The sequence below is a fragment of the Phacochoerus africanus genome, chromosome 9 (genome assembly GCF_016906955.1).
Source record: "Phacochoerus africanus isolate WHEZ1 chromosome 9, ROS_Pafr_v1, whole genome shotgun sequence".
NCBI classification, from domain to species: Eukaryota; Metazoa; Chordata; class Mammalia; order Artiodactyla; family Suidae; genus Phacochoerus; species Phacochoerus africanus.
In genome coordinates, this window is record NC_062552.1 from 83,612,240 (window position 1) to 83,639,389 (window position 27,150).

The following is a 27,150-nucleotide window of genomic DNA, read 5'->3' on the forward strand; positions in this document are numbered from 1 at the left end:
AAAGTGGGATAGTTGTGATTATCTTGGGAAAAAATGTGAGCAATTAAAAATAAATTTGTTATATTGAAGCAGAAACATTTGAGGGTGTGTGCCTAAGGAGGAAAGCATGGTGTACTGAGGTCAATCAATGCAAGGGAGAAGTGAACAGTGCCTTCAATGGACATCAAAAGAACAAAAAAATCAGCTGTGTTATTGCTCCAAGAAACAAAACAAAGCTATTTTCATGTGGCTGATAGCAGCACATTATTCTAAAGCAAAAGAGTGAGGAATCACAAATATTGGTGTTTAGGACCCTAGAAAACTAATTAAACATCCCCATTTTATAGATGAGAGCACTACAGCCACAAGAGATGAGAAGACTTATGTAAGTTCACATTAAGAATGAGAAGATGACCTCAATGTAAATATTATTTCTCTTGAGTCTGTGGTCATTGTCTCTTCTACCACAAATGAGATACTTCTTCATTATGTATGAGTTCATTCGAGTCAAGCAACAAAGTGCTGGGTACTGCAAACAGTTCCTACCCACATGCAACATAGGATGCAAAAAAAAAAAAAAAAAAACCAAGCAAACACATACACTTGCAATTACAGTATAGAATGTTAAGAATTATTCACTAACTATTGCTCAAGCAAGGGCACCTATCCTAGACCTAAGGGGTCAACAAAGGCTTCACAGTCAGTCTAATATCTTGTCCCTTGACAGAGAAGTAAAAATCACATAAGGGAAGAGAGAGGGGAGGAGGAAGCCATTCTAAATGGAGGGAACAGCTGACATTTATGATCTGAGGCAAAGAGAATTGTCATGCTTGAGGAAGTGAAAGGAATTCAATGTGGTTGGATCACTGAGCACTTGGGGGATGTGTGTTTTAATGCCTAGCTAAGGAATTTGGGATTTCTCTCAAAGTAATGGAAAGACAGAGAATTTTAAGACAGTAAAATGTAATGATCAGATATGCATTTTTGAAAGAACATTGTGACAGCTGAGTTGGGAAAAAAATGATAGGGAAGGTAAGTACAGAAGGAACCAAAGCAGTTAGCAAGCTGATGGGGTAAACCAGAAAGCAGTGGACAGTCATCTAATACAGTGTCTAAGGGCAGTGGAGAGGTGGTTGGACTTGAGATATTCAGGGCATAGAATTAAATATTTTAAAAGTGAATATAAATACATGCGGGTTATTAGGAAAAGCATCAAAAATTACTCTGAGGTCTCTGGCCAAAGTCTGCCCAGGAGACCTTTGGGAGACCATAATCCCTCAGTAAAATACTTAGAGACAATTCTACTGACAATAGAAACTCGAGACAGCTCTGTTTTTGCTCATCATGAGTCAATCTGTGGAGATCTGGAAACAGTTCAAAGGCTTTGAATTCTACAAGAAAACCTCTCCAAAATGCTATAAGCTGCTTGTGCTCCATTAGGGCAGTCATAAATCTCTGATGAGACTTTCTCAAGAACAAAGAACTTGCCTCACAGGTACCCTCCATCCCAAGGCCCTTTTAGCCTCTCCACATTTCCTGATGGATTATGAGGTCAATGTCTCATGCCCTGCTCAGGCAGCATTAATGGTGATCTATTTTATTTTTTGATGGAAGTTGGTTAATTCATAGGAAGCTGCGTTAGTTGGCTGCTAACTAAGAGGAATAAGAGGACTGACTCAAGGATACCAAGGTTTTCCAGCTCACAGCTAAAGGAATGAAATGAAGTGTACTTTTGGGCTGTGGTGTGTCTCAGTGCCCACCTAGGACATAAACCAGGTACTCACCCCTTCACCGCCATTTTCACCTGTGTTGGCAAGCATTTCCTGAAGGGCTCTGACAGAGAGGGACTGTTCTAGCACAAAATTGCAGACGCAGAGATCTGGAGGAACATACTGTGGAAATAAAACCAGAATGAGGATCCTTACTCATATCAGGTGTGTATCACTCAAGCAATAACATCTCAAGGTTATAGAGCCAATGACTCAAAGTAACAGTTGGATGGATGGATGGATGGATGGTTGGGCGGATGAGTACACAAGGCAGATTCTCCTTACTCAAGTTCAGATGAGTTTCAAGCTGGATTCTAAAGGATGAGGAACAGAAAATCCTCAGGTCTCAAGGGAACAGTGACTAAGATGTCAACTTGGGGAGGGCACCCCTGGGATTAAAGAACACCCACAGAGCCTTGCTAAAGGAGGGAGGGCTGATTGACACTGCTGTCTCGTGGAACCAAAGAATGAAAGTCAATGGGGGAGTTCCCGTCGTGGCACAGTGGTTAACGAATCCGACTAGGAACCATGAGGTTGCGGGTTCAGTCCCTGCCCTTGCTCTGTGGGTTAACGATCTGGCGTTGCCGTGAGCTGTGGTGTGGGTTGCAGACGCGGCTTGGATCCCGCGTTGCTGTGGCTCTGGCGTAGGCCAGTGGCTGCAGCTCCGATTCGACCCCTAGCCTGGGAACCTCCATATGCCGCAGAAGCAGCCCAAGAAATAGCAAAAAGACAAAAAAGAAATAGCAACAAAACAACAACAACAACAAAAAAAGAAAGTCAATGGGGTCTCATCTACAATAATTTGTAAGAGGACAACGGACAGAGCAAAATGTGGCTCTAGACAACAGTGACCACAATATGGAGCCCATTTATTCATTAAGAAAATCTAGATACCAGCATGTAAACAGAGGCAATAGAGGGGATTAAGAACTATATTAAATTTAATTCTGAATGAAGAAAGGTCCAGAACCATGAGAACTGATGACCTCTATAACAGTCATTCTAATTTATTATGCATGCCAATAAAAATCATGCTATTCTGGAACGTTTCTCATAAGAAATTACAAATAGCCTTCTCTGCAGACTGACTAGTAATAGCTAATGTTCATGGAGTAATTTCCTGTGCCAGGTATTGTTTTAAATGTTTGGCATATATTAAGTCATTTAATCCTCATGAACAATTTATATATCATTATTAGTAATATTCCAGTTTATGGCCAAGGAAACTAAGACACAGAGAAGTTAGATCACCTGCCCAAGGCCATGGCTTATATTCAGCCGAGCTGGATTCAAATCCAGGCAGTCTGTCTCCAGATCCATACACTTCATACTGTTCCTGCTGCTGATGAAAATATTACAGATTTTTTCACAGCTAGAGTATTTTTCAATAAGCAAATATTTAAGTTTTATATTTATATAAAACAATGCTTGGTATTGAGAAAGATACAAAGACATGCACAACAAAATCGCTGCTCTTCAGGAATTTTACAATTTGGTTCCAGGATACACCATTTTCCTTGGGAATGCAGCTTATATTTACTTTGCATACTAAGCCTTTGTTTCCAACATGATATTGGCTGGACATTAACACCATGAAAGTAACAGGAATGAGAGCTAGAAGTCACCAACAACTATGTCAAACATTCAGAGACAAGCAACGCTGTTTCCGTGGAGCTCCAATTTAAAAGCGAAAGCAAGCCTGCTGCCAAGGCACAGATAACCCCTCTAATTTCAACATTTTCATTTTTCTTATTCTCTTTTTTCTTCTTTTTAATGGCTGCACCTGTGGTATATGGAAGTTCCTGGGCTAGGGGTTGAATCGGAACAGCAGTTGAGGGCTATGCCACAGCCATGGCCACACCAGATCTGAGCCGCATCTAAGACCTACACCACAGCTTGCACCAACACCAGATCCTTCATCCACTGAGCGAGGCTACTAATGGAACCCACATCCTCATGGATACTATGTTGGGTCCCTAACCTGCAGAGCTGCAATGGGAACTCCCATTTTGAAAATAAAGATAATGGGGAGTTCCCGTTGTGGCTCAGTGGTTAACAAATCCGACTAGGAACCATGTAGTTGCGGGTTCAATCCCTGCCCTTGCTCAGTGGGTTAAGGATCCGGTGTTGCCGTGAGCTGTGGTGTAGGTCGCAGACGCAGCTTGGATCCTGTGTTGCTATGGCTGTGGCAAAGGCCAGCGGCTGTAGCTCTGATTGGACCCCTAGCCTGGGAATCTCCATATGCTGCAGGAGCGGCCAAAGAAATGGCAAAAAGACCCAATAAATAAATAAATTAAATAAAAATAAAGGTAATGGAATCAGAAATCCTTAAGTTCCTTTTAATTTCCACGTGTTTGTACATTCTTCCTCCTCCCTGCCCCAACCTCTAGGCCCTCAAAAATGATGTCCCATGTGTTGGACCTTCCCAGTAGTTCCCTTTATTAAAGTTCCACACTCCCTAAGCCGAGAGTGGGTAATGCTATCCCAAAAGCTACTGGCCCATTGGTGACTTACATTTTGCCCACCTGCCACTTAAATGCTTTTCTACTCAGGGTCTCTATGGTCAGAAATCCTAAAAACCTAGGCTCCGTAGAATTCTGGGGCTATGGGAAATTGCCCAGTTCTCTTTATGAACATGATGTAACCCAGGAGAAACTGTTACACAAAGAGACAACAGCCTTTATTTTATACGTTTCTTGCTTTGTTTTCAAAGTCTGCTGCAGGTAATTAACTCATTTGTATGGGACTTGAGCAAGCAGACATCTGGTGCTGCAGGGCAAGGATTCACATCCAGGTAGTGGTTTTTAGAGCACATACCGCATCATTACAAGTAGTATACAATAATATGATAAAGCATTTCCATAAGGACCATATGCTGGAAACACATCATCTGACTTGGTCTCCCAAAAGAGGATGCCGTCTCAGAAGATTTTACAGAAGTTTCTGTCCCTACCACTTCTTGGTCTATTTGGATTTCATGTCACCAAAATAGGAAGCAAAAAAAAAAAAAAAAAAGAGCCAAGATTTGAGTGTCTCGTCCTCCTCCTTCACTTCACCAGACCATGAGATTGGGAGATTTTCCATTCAGGAATGTCTGCAGGTATGGTTGGTACTTTAATGGGTGCATTTTGGCTCATCAACTTCAATGATCTCAACATTCATGCTCACTTTTTCAAGAACCTCATCTAGTCCAGTCTCTTTCAGGCAGAAACTTTCACAGCTCCAAGTGCACCTGAGACTGCATGGTCCTGAGCCAGCTTCCGTTCCTCCCATGTCTGGTTTGCTTGGACAGCAGATAGATGCTCTCCTCCAGCACTATCTTCATCCACCCTGATGGAGGACCACGGACACCAGACACTCCAATTCTACTTTTCCTTCCTTCCAGATATTAAAAGACCAAAGGTGGTCATGATTTACTTACTGGTGCAAATGGGTACATTTCTGTTTTGTTTTGTATTGTTTTGTTGGCTTTTTAGGTCCACACCCATGGCATATGATGGTTCCCAAGCTAGGGGTGGAATCAGAGCTGCAGCTGCTGGTCTGTATCATAGCCACAGCAACACCAGATCCAAGCCGCATCTGCAACATACATGACAGCTCATGGCAATGCCAGATCCTTAACCTGATGAGTGGGGCCAGGGATCAAACCCACATCCTCCTGGATACTAGTCAGGTTCATTACCACTGAGCCACAATGGGAACTCCGAAAATGGGTACATTTCAACAGAGGGATAATGAGCATGGGGAAGAAGCATCTCACATGGGAGTCCTTGATCAGCCACTGGTTTATGTAGTTTCCTTCCCGTTTTTCTACCTCTAGAGTGTGGTCCTGCCTGGACCCTCCGTGCTTGGGGATAAGGTCATACCCATTCCCACAGGATGTACGACACGTGGGCAGTGGTAAAGGAGGGAACGAGGGAATGGAAATATCTGGAGAAAGACAAAACGCAGCCAGCAACTTGTGACATGAATGGACTGCGGAGCACAGAGCTATCTGACCCACTCCACCAGCTGTCAACCTTAATTAAACTACACACTGGCCTGAGCTCCCACCTCCACATTCCCCAAGAATGAGCAAAGGCCACTCGTCCATCAAAGCTAATTTCTTTGCAACATGAGCGTCCCCAGGAGGCCGGCTCATCGTCTCTGGGCTCTGGAGCCTGTGTCTCAGTCACTGCCTGGCAGGCATGGGGCATGTGTTTGATGATTCTCAGCACGGAGAGAAGGACTCTGTTGACATCTGTTCTGAAATAGCTCCTAATCACTCTCCCCAGCCCTGTCCTCAGCCTAGAGAAGCGCAATGTTTCCAAATGTCCTACAGAAAACCTTGAGATGCCAGAAGCTCTTCGTAAGCCAGGAACTAGGTATTCATGCAACCCCACTACGTAGAAAACAGCGGAAGGGAAGGTCTCCTAGTTCCATAAATCTATGTAACATATTCCTCACTGCATTCAAAGTCTTTTTCGGGAGCTTACTAAATCCAAGATGGTGGGGATTTAACATTCCTGTTATTGGATTCATCTGGCATTTTCCTACCCCACAAGGAACACTCACCAGTGTACTAGTTTGTACTAGAAAAGCCTTCAGGGAAATGAAGAGGATTAGTTAGAAGGAGGACTGTCCTCCCTCTGTTATGCTGTTAATCACACTCTGTTGTGCTTATATAGTTCTTTATGGATGCAGTCTGTTCCACTAGATTGTGGGTCTCTTGAACAATCTGTGCCTTATTCTACTTTGGGTATCCTCAGTATACAGAACAGCAAGAGTTCAAGGCAGGCCTTCTTGAACTGACTCTGTGTCCCAGACTGAGAGTATGTGACTGATGGTGGCTGTGGTTGCAGACAAACTGCACTGAGCATGCCCTTGCCTGTCTGAACCCCTTCCTCAAGTCTCTCGCTTGAGATCTAAGGGATACTTCTCTTACTACCATGGGTCTCCTCCTGTCTCGAGACATGTTTCTACAATATTTTCTTAGCCTCTTTGCTGAAAACTCCATCTTGTCCTGCTTTACTTTACCCCATCTTCCGGCTTGAGAAAGTCACAGTGCTGATAAATGACTTAAGCTTAAGAATGAAGACCTAAAGGCATAAGCTATTCATAGGGTCAGCTGAATGAGGACATAATATGTTGGTCTAGGCACACCAGACCTGTGCAGATTGGCACGCCATTTACACAAGCATGATATGTCCTCTTAAGAATAAGAGAAAGAGGAACCTCATGGCCCCAAGTGGTTTATGAGGGCTCTAGCAGAATATGCATTAGTGAAGAGAACCAAGGTGCAAACCTAGGCATGCTGGGGGTTGCCACTGATAGGCATGCCTTTTGCAGAAGTACAGTGATGATTCTCTGGAATGCTATGCATAGATAGCTAACACCAAGCTTCCTCAAATGCTAATGATGTTAAATGCCTAAAGGTCAGAGTAAAAGCTTAACCATCTACCAGTTATGTGACTTTCAAAATAAAGAACTTATAAAATAATAATTAAAAAACTATATCCTGTACCTATAGCCCCCTCCTCACTTGACATAACCCTCAAGAGCACAATAAAAGCAGTGTGGTTTCTAGAGGCGGCGCTCTTGGTCCCTGAGACCTTGAGTCCCCCGGTTCCCACCTTTGCTTAAGATAAATGTCTCTGTGTCTTGTTTTATGTTAACTTTTTTCCTTAAGTTTCATAGCACTCGTTCTTCAGCTCCAACCTGCTGAGCTGGTCTCTGCATCCTCCCACTTCTCTGTTAATCCATCTGGTTCTCACACAGCCATGCCTCAATAACGCACCCTGTAAATGCATCAACAGCTTTGAAGTAAAAGCAATATAGGGTATACTGGTGAAGAGTGAACACGCTAGCACAGGAGACTACCTAAGTCCCATCTCTGTTTGATGACTTATTAGCTGCATGATGTTAGGCAGGTAACTTCATCTCTTTCTGCCTTAGCTTTCCTATCTGTAAAACAGAGATCTAATATTACCTACTTCTCAGAATAATTTTTTTTAAAGTTTTATGGCTACACCCATGGCATATGGAAGTTCCCAGGCTAGGGACTGAATCCAAGCCACAGTGTAACCTATGCCACAGCTGCTGCAACACCGGATCTTTTAACCCACTGTGCCAGGCTGGGGATTGAACCCGCACCGCTACAGCAACCCAAGCCTCTGCAGTCAAATTCTTAATCCACGGCACCATGGTGGGAACTCCAAATCAATTAAGTTTTTATATTTAAAGAGCTTAAAATATGGTCTGGCACACAGTAAGTATTCAATAAATGTCAAATGTTACCTGGCACAAAGCTGTGAAATCAAAACATTAATAATTCACTTAAATGTTCCTTTACATATCAAGTGTTTTTGAATTTCTTTTTTTCTAGAATGATTTTTATTTTTTCCATTATAGCTGGTTTACAGTGTTCTGTCAATTTTCTACTATACAGCGTGGTAACCTGGTTAGCAGGATCTCATTGCCTATTCATTCTAAAGGCAGTATTTTTGAATTTCTTATTTTGTGTAAGGATAAGGCAAAATCCCTGCCCTTTGAGGCTATATGGTCTAGCAGAGTATTGGGGAAACAAATGGACAATTTCCAAAGTACGATTCAAAAGGCCCACAGGCAGCTAAGAAAGCATGTTAAGGAAGCACAGAGTTGAGCAGGGCTCGAGTGGAGAGAGAAGGAGGAAAAAGGGAACAAGCAAAAGGAAGTGAGAAGTGAGGCTGAGGAAGAAAATAAGTGTTAAACCGAGGGTCTTGAGTTTCCTTGTCAAGGATTTTGGACTTTACCTTCAGAGCAGTAGATGACATAAAGGATGTGATAAAATCCATTCTATATGCAATCAATGGTCAATAGGGACCTTCTGTATAGCACAGGGAATCCTACTCAATATTCTGTGATCATCTATATGGGAAAAGAATCTGAAAAAGAATGGATATATGTATATGTATGACTGAATCACTTTGTTGTACAGCAGAAATTATCACAACATTGTAAATCAACTATACTTCAACAAAACTTAAAAAATGAAAAAAATTTAAAAAGGAAGCAATAGAATCAAATCTGCATCTTTGAAAGATCACTGCAGGTCTAATGTGAAGGAGGCTGGACCAGGGAAGAGAAACAAGTTAGGAGGTTATTGCAATAAACTGGTTACAAGGTGACAATGGCATGAATCAGGTAATAATGGAGATGGAGATAAGGCAACCAACTGGAAAAATCTTCAGAAGTTAGGAGAAAGAGCATCTGGTGACTATTTGGATGTAGGAGAAGGAGTAGATGATGACCAGTGTGTATCAGATGGAAAAAGAATACAAGTAAGACAGAATTCAGCAAGAACAAGCTACCCCAAGGTAGCTTTAGAAGTGCCATGTCGACAGTAACGACACTCGGCAAATTGTCCCTGGATCTCCCATTTGGGCAACAGAATGATGGGAGAGTAGAATCCCTATGATGTTACAAAGGGTACCCTTGCAGGTGTCAGCAGATGGGGGATCGTCCGGGAGGAGAGGAAAAATCTGAGAGCAAGACACACTCCACAAAAGGAGAATGCCTGGAGACCTAGCAACCAGTCAGCCCAATTCATCTCACTTGCCTTTTTTCACATCCATCAGGCAGTCAGCTGGTATTTAAAGAGCCTAACAATATGCCTTCTGTACTAGCTGCTGAGGGGAACAAACGAGAAAAGACATGGTTTCTATCCTTTAAGGAGTATTTAAGCTATCTGAAAAGACAGCTCTACTGTGCATGGGACTTGATAAAACAATACAGAAGAGCATACTCAATGCTAAGTTGAGAGGTAGAAGGTCTATGTCTTGCAGGATCCAGAGGCCTCCCAGGGATGTTGTGATTAGGAAAGGCCAGCCCAGGCTGGTGAGCAGCCTGAAGAGGGTTTACGTGGGCAAGTTGCTTCTGGCACATAGCAAGAACTCAAGTTTTGTTTAATGAATGAACAAAATAAGTGAGTTATTCACCCATTTTCTTATGTGGATTCTTCCCTTCTGTTTAAAATTCCATTAGTGAAAGCAGCACTTTTGAGTCATGGGCTTTACAGAACCTCTGTCCTTATTTCCATTTGCTTTTTTACCCAATGCATCCCCCCAAAGTTCAAGTACTTTAAAGTATCATAAGTCAAGAAAGCAGCTGGGCAAAAGGAGAAGGTAGTGGATACTCCTGTGTACTGATTTTTCTACCTAAATCTTCCACTTCAGTCCCAGGACTGAGCAGCTAGATGAATGCCACTGGTGTCATATTATACCTATGTACTGATGGGTTTACACAGACTCAGCCCTACTGCCATGGGCTGATGATAGAGTCTTACCTGCAAGGTGAAGTAATTTCTAATGCCACTCAGCTAGGAGAAGGAGTGACTGTGGGCACAGAAACCAGAGCTGAGACAGCTGGGAGAAGTGAATTGTACATGCTTGGATCCACACTATGGAGAGTTAACATGGCCAGGGGGATAGTCCTTTGCAGTAGATGTACAGAAGGTGATAGGTCTGGAGGTGGGAAGGAAAGGACTTGGGAAGGCCATATTCCGGGGTCCCATGTAAACAGGGACAGAAACAACGAGTGTGTTAGTTGCATAAGAATAAGAAATTTAAGTCAGAATGTTGGAACCCATTAGACCTTCCATCTTAATTTTTCTTGTGTTATTCCTTAGTATTTAACAAATTCGGGAGTTTGGGGGAAGTCCTAGCTTGTTTTGGTTGGAGTACATAAATTGAGGAAAGAAATTTGGTCTGTAAGTGAGCCTGAACATTAAAGAAAGTAAGATGCCTACATGTGGCCAACAGGATGATGGTAGTAATTAAAACAGGAGAACCACAAGATAGCAGCAAAACTCAGCAGGCAAAGCTGGTTGGCCTTGACCAACCAATACTCACCAACAGGACATCTCTACTCAGGGATAAATCTTGAAATTTCAGAATTTTATTGAGGACAGTATCTCAGTTGTCCCCTTCATTCTCTATCCATGCTGCTTGAGACCACCTAGTCTGGGAATGAATATGGCTGGCATTCATTCTCATGGCTCTAAATTTCAAATGTATATAGAAAGGGAGTCTATTGCTTCAGGCACTCCAGGTCTGCTGGTAACAGGCAGAACAGTCCCCCATCCCCAGTGGCCTGGCTTCTACACACCTTGTCTGTTCCACTTCATCACCCCGCCTCAAACAGGACTGATAACCATCTCTGTATGATGGCTTGACGTTGTCCTACTCAAAGATGATGGATAAGAAGACTTCCCAAGCCCTTTTGGGTGAGGTGGGTTAGAAAATTATTCTCTCTTCCCAAAAATGTTTGGGGTCAACCAGGCCCCATTGGGTACAGTGTGGCATTAGACCAATGTTCCAAGGGAGAAGGGCATCAGAATGGCCAGAGATGGCACATGTAGCTTATATTTCAGGAGCTGAAGGCACTTCACAGACATGATCTCACCCACCTAAGGCAGACCTGAGCTCATTGGAGCACTGCCTCTCTCTTATTGATAGTATATAACTATCTGTATTGTGTTTATACTTCACAGGTAGGGCCAATCATTAACCAAATGAACACCTACATCTCATCCCAACCAGGTTTTATTCAAGGACATATGCAGTTAAGTGCCTTTTAAACCTGCCTGTGTCACCTCTGCTAAGGTTTTGATAGATTATAATGAAGAAAGTTATACAGGGACTCTTTAGATCTGAAGCTGTTGCCCAATCCCCGGATTCCTGTTAAAATTGTTGGTAGCTTTACAACTGTTTTAGAGGTGGGTCAACTAAGATACAAAGGAATTAGGTAAAAACTTACATGGGCAAAGTGAAGAAACAGGAACAAAATTCATACATACATTTAAAATGTATCTATTTACCTACCTATATAATTGTAGTGGGTATTATACTCAATTCTTTATAAAGATTATCTCATGTAACCCTTTAACTCTTTCAGCAAATAAAACATACTTTATAAATGAAAAAACTAAGACTCAGGTTCAAACATTTCCTGGTGCTAAGAATTGCATTTACATTGGGAATGCCAATCTCACTCCTGATACTGTGTCAATATTCCTGAAGAGAAGGTTTTCATACTTACACCAATGTTATGGGACTCTAATTCTACTAGGATACCTCCTCTTGATGCTTATATTTTACTAAGTTAAAGATTTCATATTGGGTTCTTGACTATCTCACAAAGAGTCCTCTATTCTCGAATGGCCACTGGGAATGCAAAGATTGCAGTCAGTGGAACTATCAGGGTTCAAGAGCTTTATAAAATTGAGATTCCTGGCAGGCAAGATCATTTCCATCTTTATGCACTCTGAAATCTGAAAGTGACTTACTATGTAAGCTCTTTCTTCCAAAAAGCAATTCAACCCTGGGTATGACAAGGCAAGTTTCCACCAAGGACACCGATGCGTCGATTTTAAACCTGTGTCCATCCAGATTTTAAACATTTTGAGGGAAGACAATTTGCCTATCTGTGTTAAAAGTTATCATGAAACAAAATGTAGAAAATGTTTTAAAAATATAAAAGCTTTTAAGTTTTTTAAAAGTATATTTTGTGATGGCAGAGGATAGATGGTCTTTCTGAAAATGTACACAGAAGACATTCAAAACATTTGAGTTCAGATTTTTGCCTGAACTTTGCCAACAAAAGCCATTATACATAAATAGTAAGGCACACAAAATTTAAACTTAGAGGTGGAAACCATTCTTGTGGGGGAGAAGAGGAGAAAGATGTTATTTTCTTTTAAAAGAATGAAGTGAAGAAGGTACATTCTGAAGAAGGAATTAACCACAGGAAGGCAATGCTCTCAGCATCTACTGGTCCCTAGGTGGCTCTTCATTCTAGGGAATAGTGAGCAGCCCTGGGAGGGCTGGCAGCTGTGGAAAATCACTATCACAACTCAAGGAGACTTACACTAAGCAAAAGCACTCACAGCCATGAGCAGAGCAACTGCAGCATCTGATGCCATGCTGGCCTAAGGTCTACTCCAAGACAGAGGAAGTATTGAGAAGGAAAGGGATGCAATAAGTTGACTATGCCCAAGGGAAAGGGGGAAGGTTATCAAATTATAGAAAGGTGTTGATATTTTTAAAAATAAATAAAAAGATTCCACTAGAGAGTTAAATATTTACTTGAGAACACTACTTCCTGAAACACTTCTTATGGAACTGAGGCACCACTGCCACCTTGAAGCAGGAAGTGCTAATTGCAGGACAAATATCCTTGACAAAAGTCTTGCCAAGAAATACCAACCCAGAGTGATCAAACACTAAAAACACTCACAATCACTGTCTCTTTGCCTTATTTCTCAAATGCTCAGATACTGGCTGATTAATTGACACTGATCCACAGACCCATTACAGACTAGCCTCACATAGTGAGAATGTTTATTAATTAAAGTAAGAGTAACACTTACAACACCAGTTATCCTTTTGATGATGCACAGAGATTTCTCACAAGAGGTAAGACAAATAAGCTTGTTCCGGAAGCATGAACGCAGAAACACGGTTGGCCCAAGAATCTCCTGGACAAGACTGCTAACATTGCAGATTCCCGAGACCCTTCTCCAAGGTGGTACTTTAAAAGAATATCCCAGGTGATTCTGAAGCAATATATCTCTGACCCCAATTTAAAAGACGCTGCAGAGCAACTAGACCAAACAAGTAAATTCAAGTCCCTCGTCAGTAACTGATTCTTGCTCTAGATCTTTTGTTAAAAAGTTCAGTTCTTCAAAATATAAGAATTTTGTTCAAATGAATAACCCATAAATTTGAAATCCACATAATTGTTGTTTTTATGATCTTGCCTGCTACGGCCCCAACCAAAAGTAATGCTGAGATGCCCTGGATGCCTATATTCTGCCAAGCATCAATTGTTTCTGGCACAGTCAAGAAGAATGCCACCAAGAGCCTGGCAAAAATCAGTGCTGCAAAGCTTGTGTTCTTTAAAATAAGGAAGAAGGGGCAGCCAAAGTATCAGAGACAAAACGCTGGGCAGCTGGCTTGTAAAGCTGCCTGCTGGGAAAATGCATAACTGACAGGCTGGATGGTTGATTTGGTTCTTGATTGAGCCAAGTTTTTCTTCCCTGCCTGGCATGGTCGGCATGTTAAATAACAAAGGTGCCAAAAGGTGGAAATGTGAAACACTCGCACCTGGAAAAAACAAGCTGTGCGGATGAGCAGCAAATAATACTGTTTATAGACAGGGATAGCGGAAACAATGACTCTATACAGTTCTAAAAAATATGGCCATAAATAAAGCTCCAGCTTAATGAGTAGCACAGTAATAGAATAAGCTCTGTGGATAAGGAATGGAACCCTAAGTTCCTAGTTTTCAATGGGATCTACTGCTAGAAACTGAAGTTGTTATTCTAAAGAGCTTACATGTTAGAAAAACAGAAGAGCTTGGGAAAGAGGAAAGGCAGAATGTCAGCAGGGAGGTGGAACCAGTATGCGCGTCCCAAGTGCTGTGACTAAATTAGGGTGGTGGGTGTCAGCAAGAGGAGCAGCATAGGGTACACAGGATGGCAGAATCAGAATGAGATGTGCTGGGCAGAAAGATCAAAGGAGGAAATCAAAGCTGGGGGTTGGGGTGAGCTGGTGGGAAATCCTAGTTTCAACCTAATGTTTATGTTTCAGTCTTGGTTTCCTTTAGTTTTGGTGGGAGGAACACTGATCAGCAGTGCACCGTCCCTATATTCCTTGGCTATTTCACCAACTCTCTCCTCCCTTTTGAGTCATGATGCGGTTGTTAGAGGATTTAGATACCATAGCGAGGCTTTTCTCCATTACCAAGCAGTAGCATCCAGCAGCTGCAGGAGGGGACAATGTGTGTCTCTTGGCCTCTCATTGCATAACAGGAAGAAGATGACTGAGGAAAGTGTTCTGAGGTGCCCACAAGGGCAGAGAAAATGCCAAGCTCAACTAAAGGGCTGATGGAACAGAGACACCAAGGACCCAGAGGTGGTGCAATGATCACCACTCTTATTATAGGGGAGAACCTCCAGCGTACTGAGTCCTGCTCGACTGCAGTACCAGCTCGACGAATCTCTGAACTCAGGATCTGAACTGGACACAAAGCTCAGGGCAGCCAAGGGAAAGGACAACAGCTTGGCTTCCAAATGTTTAGGATTTTTCCCCTCAATGCCTCCTTCCCACTCTCAAAGTGAATCCAAATTCCAGTGTGGAAATGCAGGGTTTTTTATTTTTTGTCCCCTTCGGGGAATTTTTGTTTTGATAAAAATAAGCATATTATAATGAACTAAGTTCTGAATTCAAAAAAAATTTTTTGGCAGGAGTATATGAATGTATGTTCATAAAAGTTGCAGTTTTAGAAAGTCTTTGTGGAAATAAATAACAGCTATAAATACTTTTCTCCCATATGGAAAAACCCTCCTATACCCCGTTCCCTTCATCTGCCTTTTAGTGCCTGAACTAAACTACTACCACTAGATGTTTACATTTGCAAGGATTAGTACCACACACCCCCATCCGCAAGCGGGCAGGTTGTACTCATAGATACTTTAAAACATATATAGTGGAGAGGGATTTAGCACTGCCAGTCAGGAAGTAGCTGCACGAATTGAAAATGTTCACTTAATAATAACTGCTTTGATGTAGTGGGCTATATCTACTTCAATAGCACCATCCTTGCCAGAAGCATTCAAAGAATGAAGGATGAACAAACATTGGAATGCTCACTGAATTGTGGAGATCTGCTGAATTCCATCCCTTCTTCCCACTAAAGTCACTGATGCCTCTGACTCAGGTTGTGAGCCAGCTTTGACAAACCCAAGGAAACCATTAGGTAGTTCATCCATGCGTACTTGAACTCAACCCATCACTCAGAATCTGGGGGAGCTGGCCAGAAAACATCATGTCAAAGACTGACTCTGCCCAGCCATGCAAATTCACACAACAGAGTTCCCTTGAGTTCCCTTAATTTCCCTTCTTCAGCTGCACTAGGTGACTAGCCAAGGTTACGGATGTTTCCCATCAACGAGGACAGACTATCAACAGATGAGTAGATTAAGAAGATGCAGTATACATACACAATGGAATACTACTCATTCATAAAAATGAACAAAATAATGCCATTTGCAGCAACATGGATGGAACTAGAGACTTTCATACTAAGTGAAGTAAGTCAGAAAGAGAAAGACAAATATGGGAGTTCCCATTGTGGCGCAGTGGTTAACGAGTCTGACTAAGAACCATGAGGTTGCGGGTTCGGTCCCTGCCCTTGCTCAGTGGGTTAACGATCCGGCGTTGCCGTGAGCTGTGGTGTAGGTTGCAGACACGGCTCGGATCTCGCGTTGCTGTGGCTCTGGCGTAGGCCGGTGGCTACAGCTCCGATTGGACCTCTAGCCTGGGAACCTCCATATGCCGTGGGAGTGGCCCAAGAAATAGCAAAAAGACAAAAAAAAAAGAGAAAGACAAATATCATATGATATCACTTATAGCTGAAATCTAATATATGGCACAAATGAGCCTTTCCACAGAAAAGAAACTCATGGACTCGGGGAAGAGACTTGTGGTTGCCAAGGGGGTGGGGGAGGGAGTGGGATAGACTGGGAGTCTGGGGTTAATAGATGTAAATGATTGCATTTGGAGTGGATCAGCAATGAGATCCCACTGTATAGTACAGGGAACTATATCTAGTCACTTGTGACAGAATATGATGCAGGATAATGTGAGGAAAAGAATATATATAAATATATTGGTGACTGGGTCACTTTGCTTTACTGTAGAAATTGACAAAACACTGTAAAACAACTATAACGGAAAAAAAATCACAAAAAATAAAAACATCAAATTAGTAAAAAAAAAAAGTATATATATATATATGTATATGTGACTGGGTCACTTTGGTGCACAGCAGAGGTTGACAAAATTATAAATCAACTACAATAAAAAAATAATAAAAATCTGGAAAAAAAAAAAAACAAACTATGAGGACAGAGAAGAGGTATTGCAGGGCAGGTTATCCAGGAGGGAAGAAGAAAGGAAAAACCAATCATCAGGAGTTACCTCCAATACACCATGGTTGGGTCAACTTGGCACCATGAGAGAGAATAAGCACATTGATAGAAACTGATGGAGCAATGCCACACTTCAAAAAGGAAAGACATGGTGACTCAAGATTAGGCTGTCAGACCTTATTAAGATAAATGCCTTAAATTAGCCAGCTGCTCTCCCGAAGCATCTGTCCTCAGTTCTCAGTGAACAAGATGAAGATGGGCGCCATGTTTGGCTTCCTAGTAAACTTATACCTTTTGGGAAAGAAGCAAGTTCATTCACTACTACAGCAACTGGAAACTTCCATGGCAGGCTGTAGGTAAGTTTGAACATGATACTAATTACATCAAGGTCAGTGTAGCTTTGCTTCATTTTGTGATGACATCTAGCTACTTTGTTATTATTTAGTCAAACAAGGAGACCAATGTTTAAAGCTGATGACTGCAAATTTGGACCTGCCACAATTTCTGAAGGTGTGGTCTGTGGACCCCTTGAGTAAGAATCAGGCAGGAATTTGTTTTAAAAAATAAATAATAAAGCAGGAGTTCCTGTCCTGGCTCAATGGAAATGAATCTGACTAGCATCCTTGAGGATGCATGTTCAATCCCTGGCCTCGCTCAGTGGGTGGGGGATCTGTTGTTGCTGTGAGCTGTAGTGTAGGTCACAGACATGGCTCGGATCTGACATGGCTGTGGCCAAGGTGTAGGTCAGCAGCTATAGCTCCGATTTGTCCCTAGCTTGGGAACCTCCATATGCCACAGATGTGGCCCTAAAAAGATAAATAAATAAAAGCAGATTTCTGGACCCACACAAGACAAAGACAGTTATCTAAGGATGTGCTCACTCAAGGTTGAGAATCATAACCTTCTGGGTGAGCTCAGTGCCAACCCCAAAGATCAAAGGCTAGGATCATCACCTTTAAAGATAAAGCCTCCATAACATAATTTACCTGGGAAATCAGGTAGAGAGCAAAAACCACAGTGCTCATTTTTCAACTTGAAAGGTGATCAGAGGTGGTTCTGGAAACTTCCTCCTGAAAATCAAAACGTTCTCATCTTCCGTGTCTAAACTTTTCACACAAAAGTAATCCTTGGAGTTCCGGTCATGGCTCAGCAGTTAACGAATCCGACTAGGTACCACGAAGTTGCACTCGATCAGTGGGTTAAGGATCCAGAGGTGCCGTGAAGTGTGGTGTAGGTCTCAGATGAGGCTTGGATCCCATGTTGCTGTGGCTGTGATGTCAGCTGGTGGCTACAGCTCTGATTAAACCCCTAGCTTGGGAACCTCCATATGCCGCAGGAGTGGCCCTAGAAAAGGCAAAAAGACCCCCCCTCCAAAAAAAAAAAAGTAATCCTCTTTAGCTATTTGCTAAGAAGTTTTGCTGAATGATAACGGTAAGCCTTCTTGTGTTCACTCAGTCTGAGAGCTTGCATTAAATTTTAAAAACTCTTCTCATCTTTAGGTAAAAGAAGCAGAACTGTTTGAACCTAGATTCTATAACTAATCAGGGTAATAATTCAAACCTTAAGTTTCAAGTGATTGCTCTTGGGAGGAAAGAGGTGGGCTGGAGATCAATTATTCCACCCTCTGTGCTCTGAGGCAAAATGCACCTGAACCACCCCAAAGACACGAATATCTATTCTATTTTGGAGCAGAAATATGTTGGGATGTATGATGAAGTGCTAAAGTAGGGCTTGAGGCAAAACTCTTTGATGAACGTGCTCTAATAAGAAATGGATCATTAGGGTCAAGGGTTTTAAATCTTGTCAACCTCTCAACAACTCAAAAACAGCTGACAGAGGCTTACAAACAACTTTCTTGTACCACTTATCCTCCCCCAAATGTTTTGCATAAAGCTCAACTGAGTTTGACAGGAACAGAAGAAAAATGATTTGAGAATAGCCTAACAGAGAAAGCAGCTAAATCCTGGAATGACTGTTTTAAGAACAATGTATTATCATTCCCTGAAATAATTTGGATGAAGAAAAACAAATTAATTCTCCATAGTGTGTTGAATTATTTAAAATCACCTATTTGCTACGCATCAGGAATTTAAGAACAAACAAGATATTGTTTGCAAATGACACATAAAATGTTTCAGTTCATATAATTTGTTCAGGTCACCATTTAAAAAACAATGAAACTACTGAATGAACTACTGAAAAGGAGAAAAAGTTGTCAACTTAAATGCCCGGAAAGCTTAACTTCTAAAACGATTTTAAATGTTTCCTTTACAGGAGTTCCCATCGTGGCTCAACAGAAATGAATCCGACTAGAAACCATGAGGTTGTGGGTTCGATCCCTGGCCTTGCCCAGTGGGTTAAGGATCTGGCGTTCCGTGAGCTGTGGTGTAGGTCGCAGACGTGGCTTGGATCCCAAGTTGCTGTGGCTCTGGCGTAGGCTGGTGGCTACAGCTCTGATTAGACCCCTAGCTTGGGAATCTCCATATGCTGAGGGTTTGGCCCTCAAAAAAAGACCAAAAAAAAAAAAAAGTTTCCTTCACAAAACTCCCCTCATGTGGTGGCTAGGTAATCAGACCTGAGGGGTTATTTTGTGTAACATTTTACAGCATGTTGGAGGAAGAACAAAACCACATCTCTCCAATCATTACCCAGTGTTCTTTGTAAACACTAATTTGATCCATGAATTACGAATATACACATAGTTTCAAAAGATCACAAAAAGATTTTGTGTTTAGATTTTACCCTCAGGTTTTAACATACCCACGAGGAATAAAAATGATGGATGTAAGGTGGCTCAGGTTCTTAAGACTGAAATTTTAACACAAACACAATGCATTATTTTAATTCCATGTAAAAGTACCAACTAGAAAAGAGACGTTCTCCTAATCTCAGGGGGGAAAAAAGGCAATTCTCTGTGATCTAATTAGTAAGTTCAGGAGTTGGTGGAGGGAGAAAAACACTGCTAATCGAGACCAAAATAGCAGCTATTAGGTCTGAAGAGCAAAGTACTAAGTGCTGCAGAGAAGCCCGGGCATGAATAATACCTACTCATAACTCACCTGGGGCCATTTGCCTGCTGTGAACAAGTAAATGACAAATCAGCAGCAGAGCTATGGTGCCACTTTACACACTGAATAAATTCTTTGTGAAGATTCCCACCACTAAAGGTACAGACTGTCTTTAAATAAAAAGAGGGACAGGTATTGCCTCAAGCAGATAAGTTATCAAGACAGTATTAAGAACTCAAATAGGAAGGCGGACAATATAGATGAGAAGAGATCTCAGGGATAACACTTCTTTTTAACTAGGTCCTCGGATCCAGCAAATGACAAAGGCGTTAATAAACTTGACGTGTGTTGGTCTTGACTTTGATGCTATTCCTTTGGATATCCGTTTTCCTTCTCATCTCTTTTAACTGTTGAGAATAGCAGAGCATGAGGCTCAAGGTAGATGTCGAAATGGGAAGAAAAATTCTGGAAAGAAAACAATTGCTGAATGCAAAGAACTGGAATGTAAAGCCATGGTTTTTCAGAATCTGAGCACAGTGAGGATTGGACCACTCCAACCACTCCAACCGCTGGACTTGATGAATTCACAAACAGACCAATAGGAAATAAGCCTTTTGTTCCACCTACACAAAACAGTAATAGTCCCTGGCCCTATCTGAACAATCTTCCCACAGGGCTCTCCTGATTCTGGATACTCGTTCTCTCATCCCTCAGATGACTTGGGGTTAGAAAATGGGGTCTGCATCCTTCTCCTGCCCAGGACAATTCTAGATCATTGCTCTTCCACAACTTACCTCTTTCTCCTCTAAGCTTCCTATGCCTGGCACCATCACCCTCTGCTCCCTTCCTTTTTGGTATTTGTGTATTTCTGTGACCTTCCCATCTTCACTGAATTATTGGCCCCTTTTCATTCCTGCTCCTGTGATGGGAACATTCACATGGTTATTTGTTGAACTGTCTGCTCCCGCAAACATCTGTTGAAGTCCTGACCCCCAGCAAAGGTTAATATGATCGGACTTGGAAATCAGGTCTTTACAATCAAATGAAGATGAAGTCATTAGGGTAAGGCCACATCCCATATGACTGATGTCCTTAATAAGAAGGGGAAAAATCATGTGAAGGCAGAGCCACAGAAAAAGGAGGTATATGAAGATGGAGACAGAGCCTGGGTTATGCTGCCACTGACTGAGGAACACGTGGACTACCAGACACTAGAATGGGTGAGGGAGGATCCTCCCATGAAGGCTTAGGAGGGAGCACAGCTCTGTTAACACCTTGATTTCAGCCTTCTAGCCTCCAGAACTAGAATAAATTTCTGTTCTTAGAAGCCACCTAATTTATGCTAATTTGTTAGAGTAGCCTTAGGAAGCTAGGGGGTATATGAATAATCCATCACATATTATGGCTTCTCAGTTACTCTGTTTCCTCTTTTTTTTTTGTCTTTTTGTCTTTTTTGTTGTTGTTGTTGTTGTTGTTGCCACTTCTTGGGCCGCTCCCACGGCATATGGAGGTTCCCAGGCTAGGGGTTGAATCGGAGCTGTAGCCACCGGCCTACGCCAGAGCCACAGCAACACGGGATCCGAGCCGCGTCTGCAACCTACACCACAGCTCACGGCAACGCCGGATCATTAACCCACTGAGCAAGAGCAGGGACCGAACCTGCAACCTCATGGTTCCTAGTCGGATTCGTTAACCACTGCGCCACCACGGGAACTCCCTGCTTCCTCTTTATCAATGATCTTCTGCACTGAAGTTCAGCCACCCCCTTTTATGGTCATAAACTGGGGCCTGGTTTCAGCCAAACTGCTCTATTCTGAAAGCTCTGGTGGACACACCCCACTGTCTAACTGTGTAGTCATCTTACAGCTGGCTTGTCCACTCAGCTACCCTCATCACCATTTACATTCCTTATTCCTTTTCACTCCTAGTCCCCTTCTATCTTTAGTTCCTTCCTCATTCAGCTTAAATTCCAAAATTTCATGGTCCAGTCTCAGAAAACTGGTAGCACTGAAACTTCATGCTTGCCATTATCAACAGGCCCTCAATCAGACCAGTCTCCTCAAAGAGGCTCACTCTCTGAAGCTTTCTGCACCCCTCCTACACTGTTGGTGGGAATGTAAATTGGTACAGCCACTATGGAAACAGTATGGAGGGACCCCAGAAAACTAAATATAGAACTACCATATGACCCAGCTCTCCAACTCTTGGGCATATATCCGGACAAAACTTTCATTCAAAAAGATACATGCGCCCATATGTTCATTGTAGCACTATTCACAACAGCCAAGACGTGGAAACAAACCCAGATATCCATCGACAGATGAAAAGATTAAGAAGAGGTGGTATACATACACAATGGAATACTACTCATTCATAAAAATGAACAAAATAATGCCATTTGCAGCAACATGGATGGAACTAGAGACTTTAATACTAAATGAAGTAAGTTAGAACCAGAAAGACAAATATCATATGATATCACTTACATCTGAAATCTAATATATGGCACAAATGAAGCTTTCCATAGAAAAGAAACTCATGGACTTAGAGAACAGACTTGTGGTTGCCAAAGGAGATGGGGAGGGAGTGGGATAGACTGGGAGTCTGGGGTTAATAGATGTAAATGGTTGCATTTGGAATGGATAAGCAATGAGATCCCACTGTATAGCACAGGGAACTATATCTAGTCACTATGACGGAACATGATGGAGGATAATGTGAGAAAAAGTGTGTGTGTGTGTGTGTGTGGTTACATATGTATGATGGGGCACTTTGCTGTACAGTGGAAATTGACACAACACTGAAAACCAACTGTAATGGAAAAAATACAAATCATAAAATAAAAAAAATAAAACTTTCTGCACAAAACCTATAAGTCCACTCCCATCCCTCTTCTTTCTATTCAATGGACTAAGAATTCTTCCTTTACCTGAAGGCCAATTCCTTATCTCCATTCTTAAGGCCAGCCCTATCCACTCTATCAACCATCTGCTCACTAAACCAGCTCTTCCTTCTCCTGCATCTCTTCCTTCTCTTTCTCCACTTGTACCTTCTCATCACCATGGGAACCTGCTCAAGTCTTTCCTACTACAAAAATCCTTCATCTTCAGACCTTCTCTGACTATCACTCTCTCTCTCTTTCACAGATTTCTTCACTGAACTGTTCTTCACTGGCTGTCTTTGGTTTGTCTTTATTTCCTCTTGTGCCACACCTCTGCTAAACCAGCTCTGCCCTCATCACCCCACTGAGAGAGCTCTCAACAAGACTGCCATTGGCCTCTGCGTCCCTACACCTTATGGACACACTGCAAACTCACATTGCTTTGCCCTCTTCATTTTTTTAAATTACTTTTTATTAAGTTTAGTTGATTTACAATGTTGTGCCAGTTTCTGCTATACAGCAATGTGACCTAGTCATATATATATACATTCCTTTCCTTATATTTTCTTTCATCATGGTCTGTCTCAAGAGACTGAAAATAGTCCTCTGTGCTACACAGTAGAATCTCATTGCTCAATCCATATTTTTTTCCACTCAGTCTCAAAGCTTGATTTACTATCCTTATACCAGTATCACCTAAATATTATCTCTATCCCAACCTCTCTTTTGAACTGCTGATCCCTACACCCAGATGCCTATCAAAATTTCCTCTTGGCTGTTTTATAGGTCTTTTGAATTCAAAATGTCAAAAATTCAGCAGTATCACCACCCTCTGTCCTAACACATTCTTTCTCCTCATACCATATTTCACTAAATAATCTGCCATCCATAGACAGCTAAAGCCTATAACTTTAGAGTCACACTTGACTCCTCCCACTTTGATCCTTCACCATTCTATGCATTCCATCAACGGTACCCAATGTCAATTTAATCCCTGTCTATTCTTTTTACATATGAAGAACCTATATAGCTTCTACAAGTTCAAGCTTTCCTCTGACAATCAGCTCGTTTGTGTTCAACTCCCATCCTTACTACCGCTAAACCTGTGCCCTCACCTCTTCTCTTCTGCATATGCCAAAGTTGCATGCCATTTAACCCCTCACTAGTAATGCCATATATTATTCCCCCACCTCTTTTTTTATGGTCTCAATCTCTCCTTCTCTAGAGCCTCCTTTCTGCTTAAAACATGCTGTGTCTCTCACCATGGAAACTCCTTCGTCATAACCCATATTCTGCTTCAGCACCATTTGCTCTTCTTCTTCTTAACTCTCAGCTGCTTCAAAGAGCAGCGAACACGCACTGATGAGGTTCTGGTTCAGGTAGTGGTGGAGAAGCAGAATAACCCTTCTGACAATAACAATGATAAACCCTGGAAAAAACATTAAAAAGGTAACTGCTTGAAGGTACCAGGGAGCAACCTAAAGCCTAAGGGAATGTGACCCTTGAAAGAAGGGAAGCCAAGTAGGTGCTATCCACATTTAATTAAAACCTCCCCTGAGGTCACACCCCTGTTTATGAGGCTCATGGGGGATAGATCTCAAGAAAAAAGGCTGCCCTGGAGTCAGAGGACTAAGACTGGGGCTGTGGCGAGTCAGGAAATTGAAGAGGGGAATGTGGAAAAAGAAGGAAATCCTATACGAAAACTCCAAATCAGCATACAAATTTCTGGCCCACTCATCAAACATACAGGGCAGCGCTGCAAGTGCCCAGTGTGAAGAAACAACTGGAATGCTTAGAAGAAAAGAAGGTCTCAGTAGCTACCTGGTTTGGGAGTGTCAGAATCGGATGTTCAAGCCTCACTATCTAGAGGGGGTTAGGAAACCCTTCAGGATTTTCATTAAAACCCAGAAATGCTACATCCCAAAGCTAAGGACCATGTCCTAAAACCAAACGCAAAATTAAAATCAACCAAGCCTCCACAAGATCAAGGCACTCCACCAGTAATTTAACTGCCTGCTAGACCAAAATACAATACTCCTCAGGGGAAGAAAAGAGAAAAGAGCGTAACCGCACCACCGACAGCTTTGGCATACAATAAAAATTACTGGACTTTCAAAGAAATAGGAAAATATGACTCATAATCAAAGGAAAAATCAGTTGTTAGGAGATCCACAGAAAATCCATATACTGACATTAGTAGCCAAGGATTTAAAATAACTATTATAAATATGTTAATGAATTTATAAGAAAAAAGGGAATAATGGGAGATGAGAATGAAAATATGTAAATTTTAGAAATCTAGCACTAGAAATGTTATAATTAAAATACAATTTTGGTAATAACATCATTGCATTAATAATCTAAAAAATTTTTTAATACATTAAAAAATTAGGAAACACACAAGCAAGTCAACAGGACTTATTCAAACTGAACCACAGAGAAAAATAGTTGAAAACAATGGACAGAGATTTAGTGGCCATGGAACAATAAGAAAGTTTAATATATAAGTAACTGGAGTTCCAGAAGGAGAGAATACATTTAATAGAATAAATATTTTAAGAAATAGTGGCTGCCAAACTCCCAAACTTTTTTTTTTAAACCCAACAAAGAAGGACACAGGCAAATTATCAGTTTTTAACATCTCTCGCAATAATTGATAGAATAAGTAAATGAAATTTAGTAAGGATATTCATCATGATAGTCATAAAACCCTACATTCAACAAATGCATAAAACCCTACATTCAACAGCTGCAAAAACAGAATGCAGTTTTTTAAGTATGCATAGAACATTCACCAAGATAGACCATACCCTGGGCTGAAAAATAAGTTCCAGTAAATTGCAAAAAAATTGAAGTCATACAGAGTATGTTCCCTGACCATATTAAAATTCAACTAGAAGTCACTAACAAAAAAACCCATACATTCCACTGATTCATTTTTATTTTTTAAAACCATTCACTCATTGCTTAATCCTTTTCCTCTAACTTACTCTGACTCTATATGTCATTTTTTTTTGTCTTTTGTCTTTTTGTTGTTGTTGTTGTTGCTATTTCTTGGGCTGCTCCCTCGGCATATGGAGGTTCCCAGGCTAGGGGTTGAATCGGAGCTGTAGCCACCGGCCTACACTAGAGCCACAGCAACGTGGGATCCGAGCTGTGTCTGCAACCTATACCACAGCTCACGGCAACGCCGGATCGTTAACCCACTGAGCAAGGGCAGGGACCGAACCTGCAACCTCATGGTTCCTAGTCGGATTCGTTAACCACTGCGCCACGACGGGAACTCCTATATGTCATTTTTAAGGTCACATATGTCCTATGGATTCTCTAATCTAGGTCCTTAATTAATGATCAGTACATCCGTAACTTAATTGAATAAAGCAACAGTTCCCAAGGACCTAATGTGTGTCTGACCCTCTCCTGGGGATAATAAAAGATATTGTTTAAATAGTACTTTGGACAGGAGATGCTCGACGGTAAATACTTCACAATTATAAACGCTTGTAATTGAATTTCATAATAATCCTATGAGATGGGAACATTTTTAAAGATGAAGAAACTGAGGTGAAGAGAGAGAAGTCATTTGAAACATGGTCAGAAAGTTACTAGGCAGTGAAGCCAGGATTACCAGCCCAGAAATTCTAGCTCCATGGCTGTTTCTCAGCTACTGCACTATACAGGCATACCTTGTTTTATTGTGTTTCACTTTACTGTGTTTGCAGATACTGCTTTATTTTTTATTTTTTTTTAATTTATTTTTCAAATTAAAGGTTTGTGGCAACCCTGCATCAGGCAAGTCTATCCTTGCTAGTTTTCCAATGGCATTTGCTCACTTTGTGTCTCTGTGTCACGTGTGGTAATTCTCACAATCTTCCAAACTTTTTCATTATTATTACATTCACAATGGTGAGCTGTGCCCAGTGATCTTTGAAGTTACTACCAAACTGGCTGAAGGTTCAGATGATGGCTAGTGTTTTAGCAATAAAGTATTTTTAAATTAAGGTATGTACATTGTTCCCTTTAGACATAATGCTATTTCATACTTAATAGAACTCAGCATAAGGTAAACATAACTATTATATGCACTGGGAAATCAGAAAAAATTATGACTCATATTTGCTTTATTGTGGTAGTCTGGAACTGAACTTGCAGTATCTCTAAAGTATGCCTGTACAGTCTTTGACTTTAGTGATTCCAAAATAGTGGAGAGCAGGGGGAAAGACAAATAAACCATCACAATTCAATGCAAGAAAATGTTTTGATGCCCTGACCCCTATTTTCAGTGTTCCTCTGCCTTATGTTCCAATATATAGGCACTTAGTAATCTGCTTTATCTCCCCTTTATAAACTTACTTTCTAGAAAAAATAGGACAATCTTTACACTGTAAAAAACTAGCTATAAACATTTTAATACTGTATTATGTGCTCTCTGAGAACATTTGCATTTTAATATGCTGTTCGATTTAAGCAAAATATGTATTTCTAACTTTAGCAGACAGATAGATGCGGGAAGGCTGTGGGATGGGATATGGAGATTTACCGTATTCTTAAAATTCAACTGCT

General features: G+C 41.4%; 1 protein-coding gene across 1 annotated transcript in view; it reads right to left on the reverse strand.

The window, feature by feature from the left end:
- Nucleotides 1-27,150, reverse strand: part of RYR3 (ryanodine receptor 3) — a 570,648-nt gene that overhangs the window by 360,219 nt on the left and 183,279 nt on the right. The window contains exon 3 of the mRNA XM_047794870.1: nt 1,764-1,871. Coding sequence (XP_047650826.1) covers nt 1,764-1,871 — 108 coding nt within the window. The remainder of the gene's footprint in view (nt 1-1,763; nt 1,872-27,150) is intronic.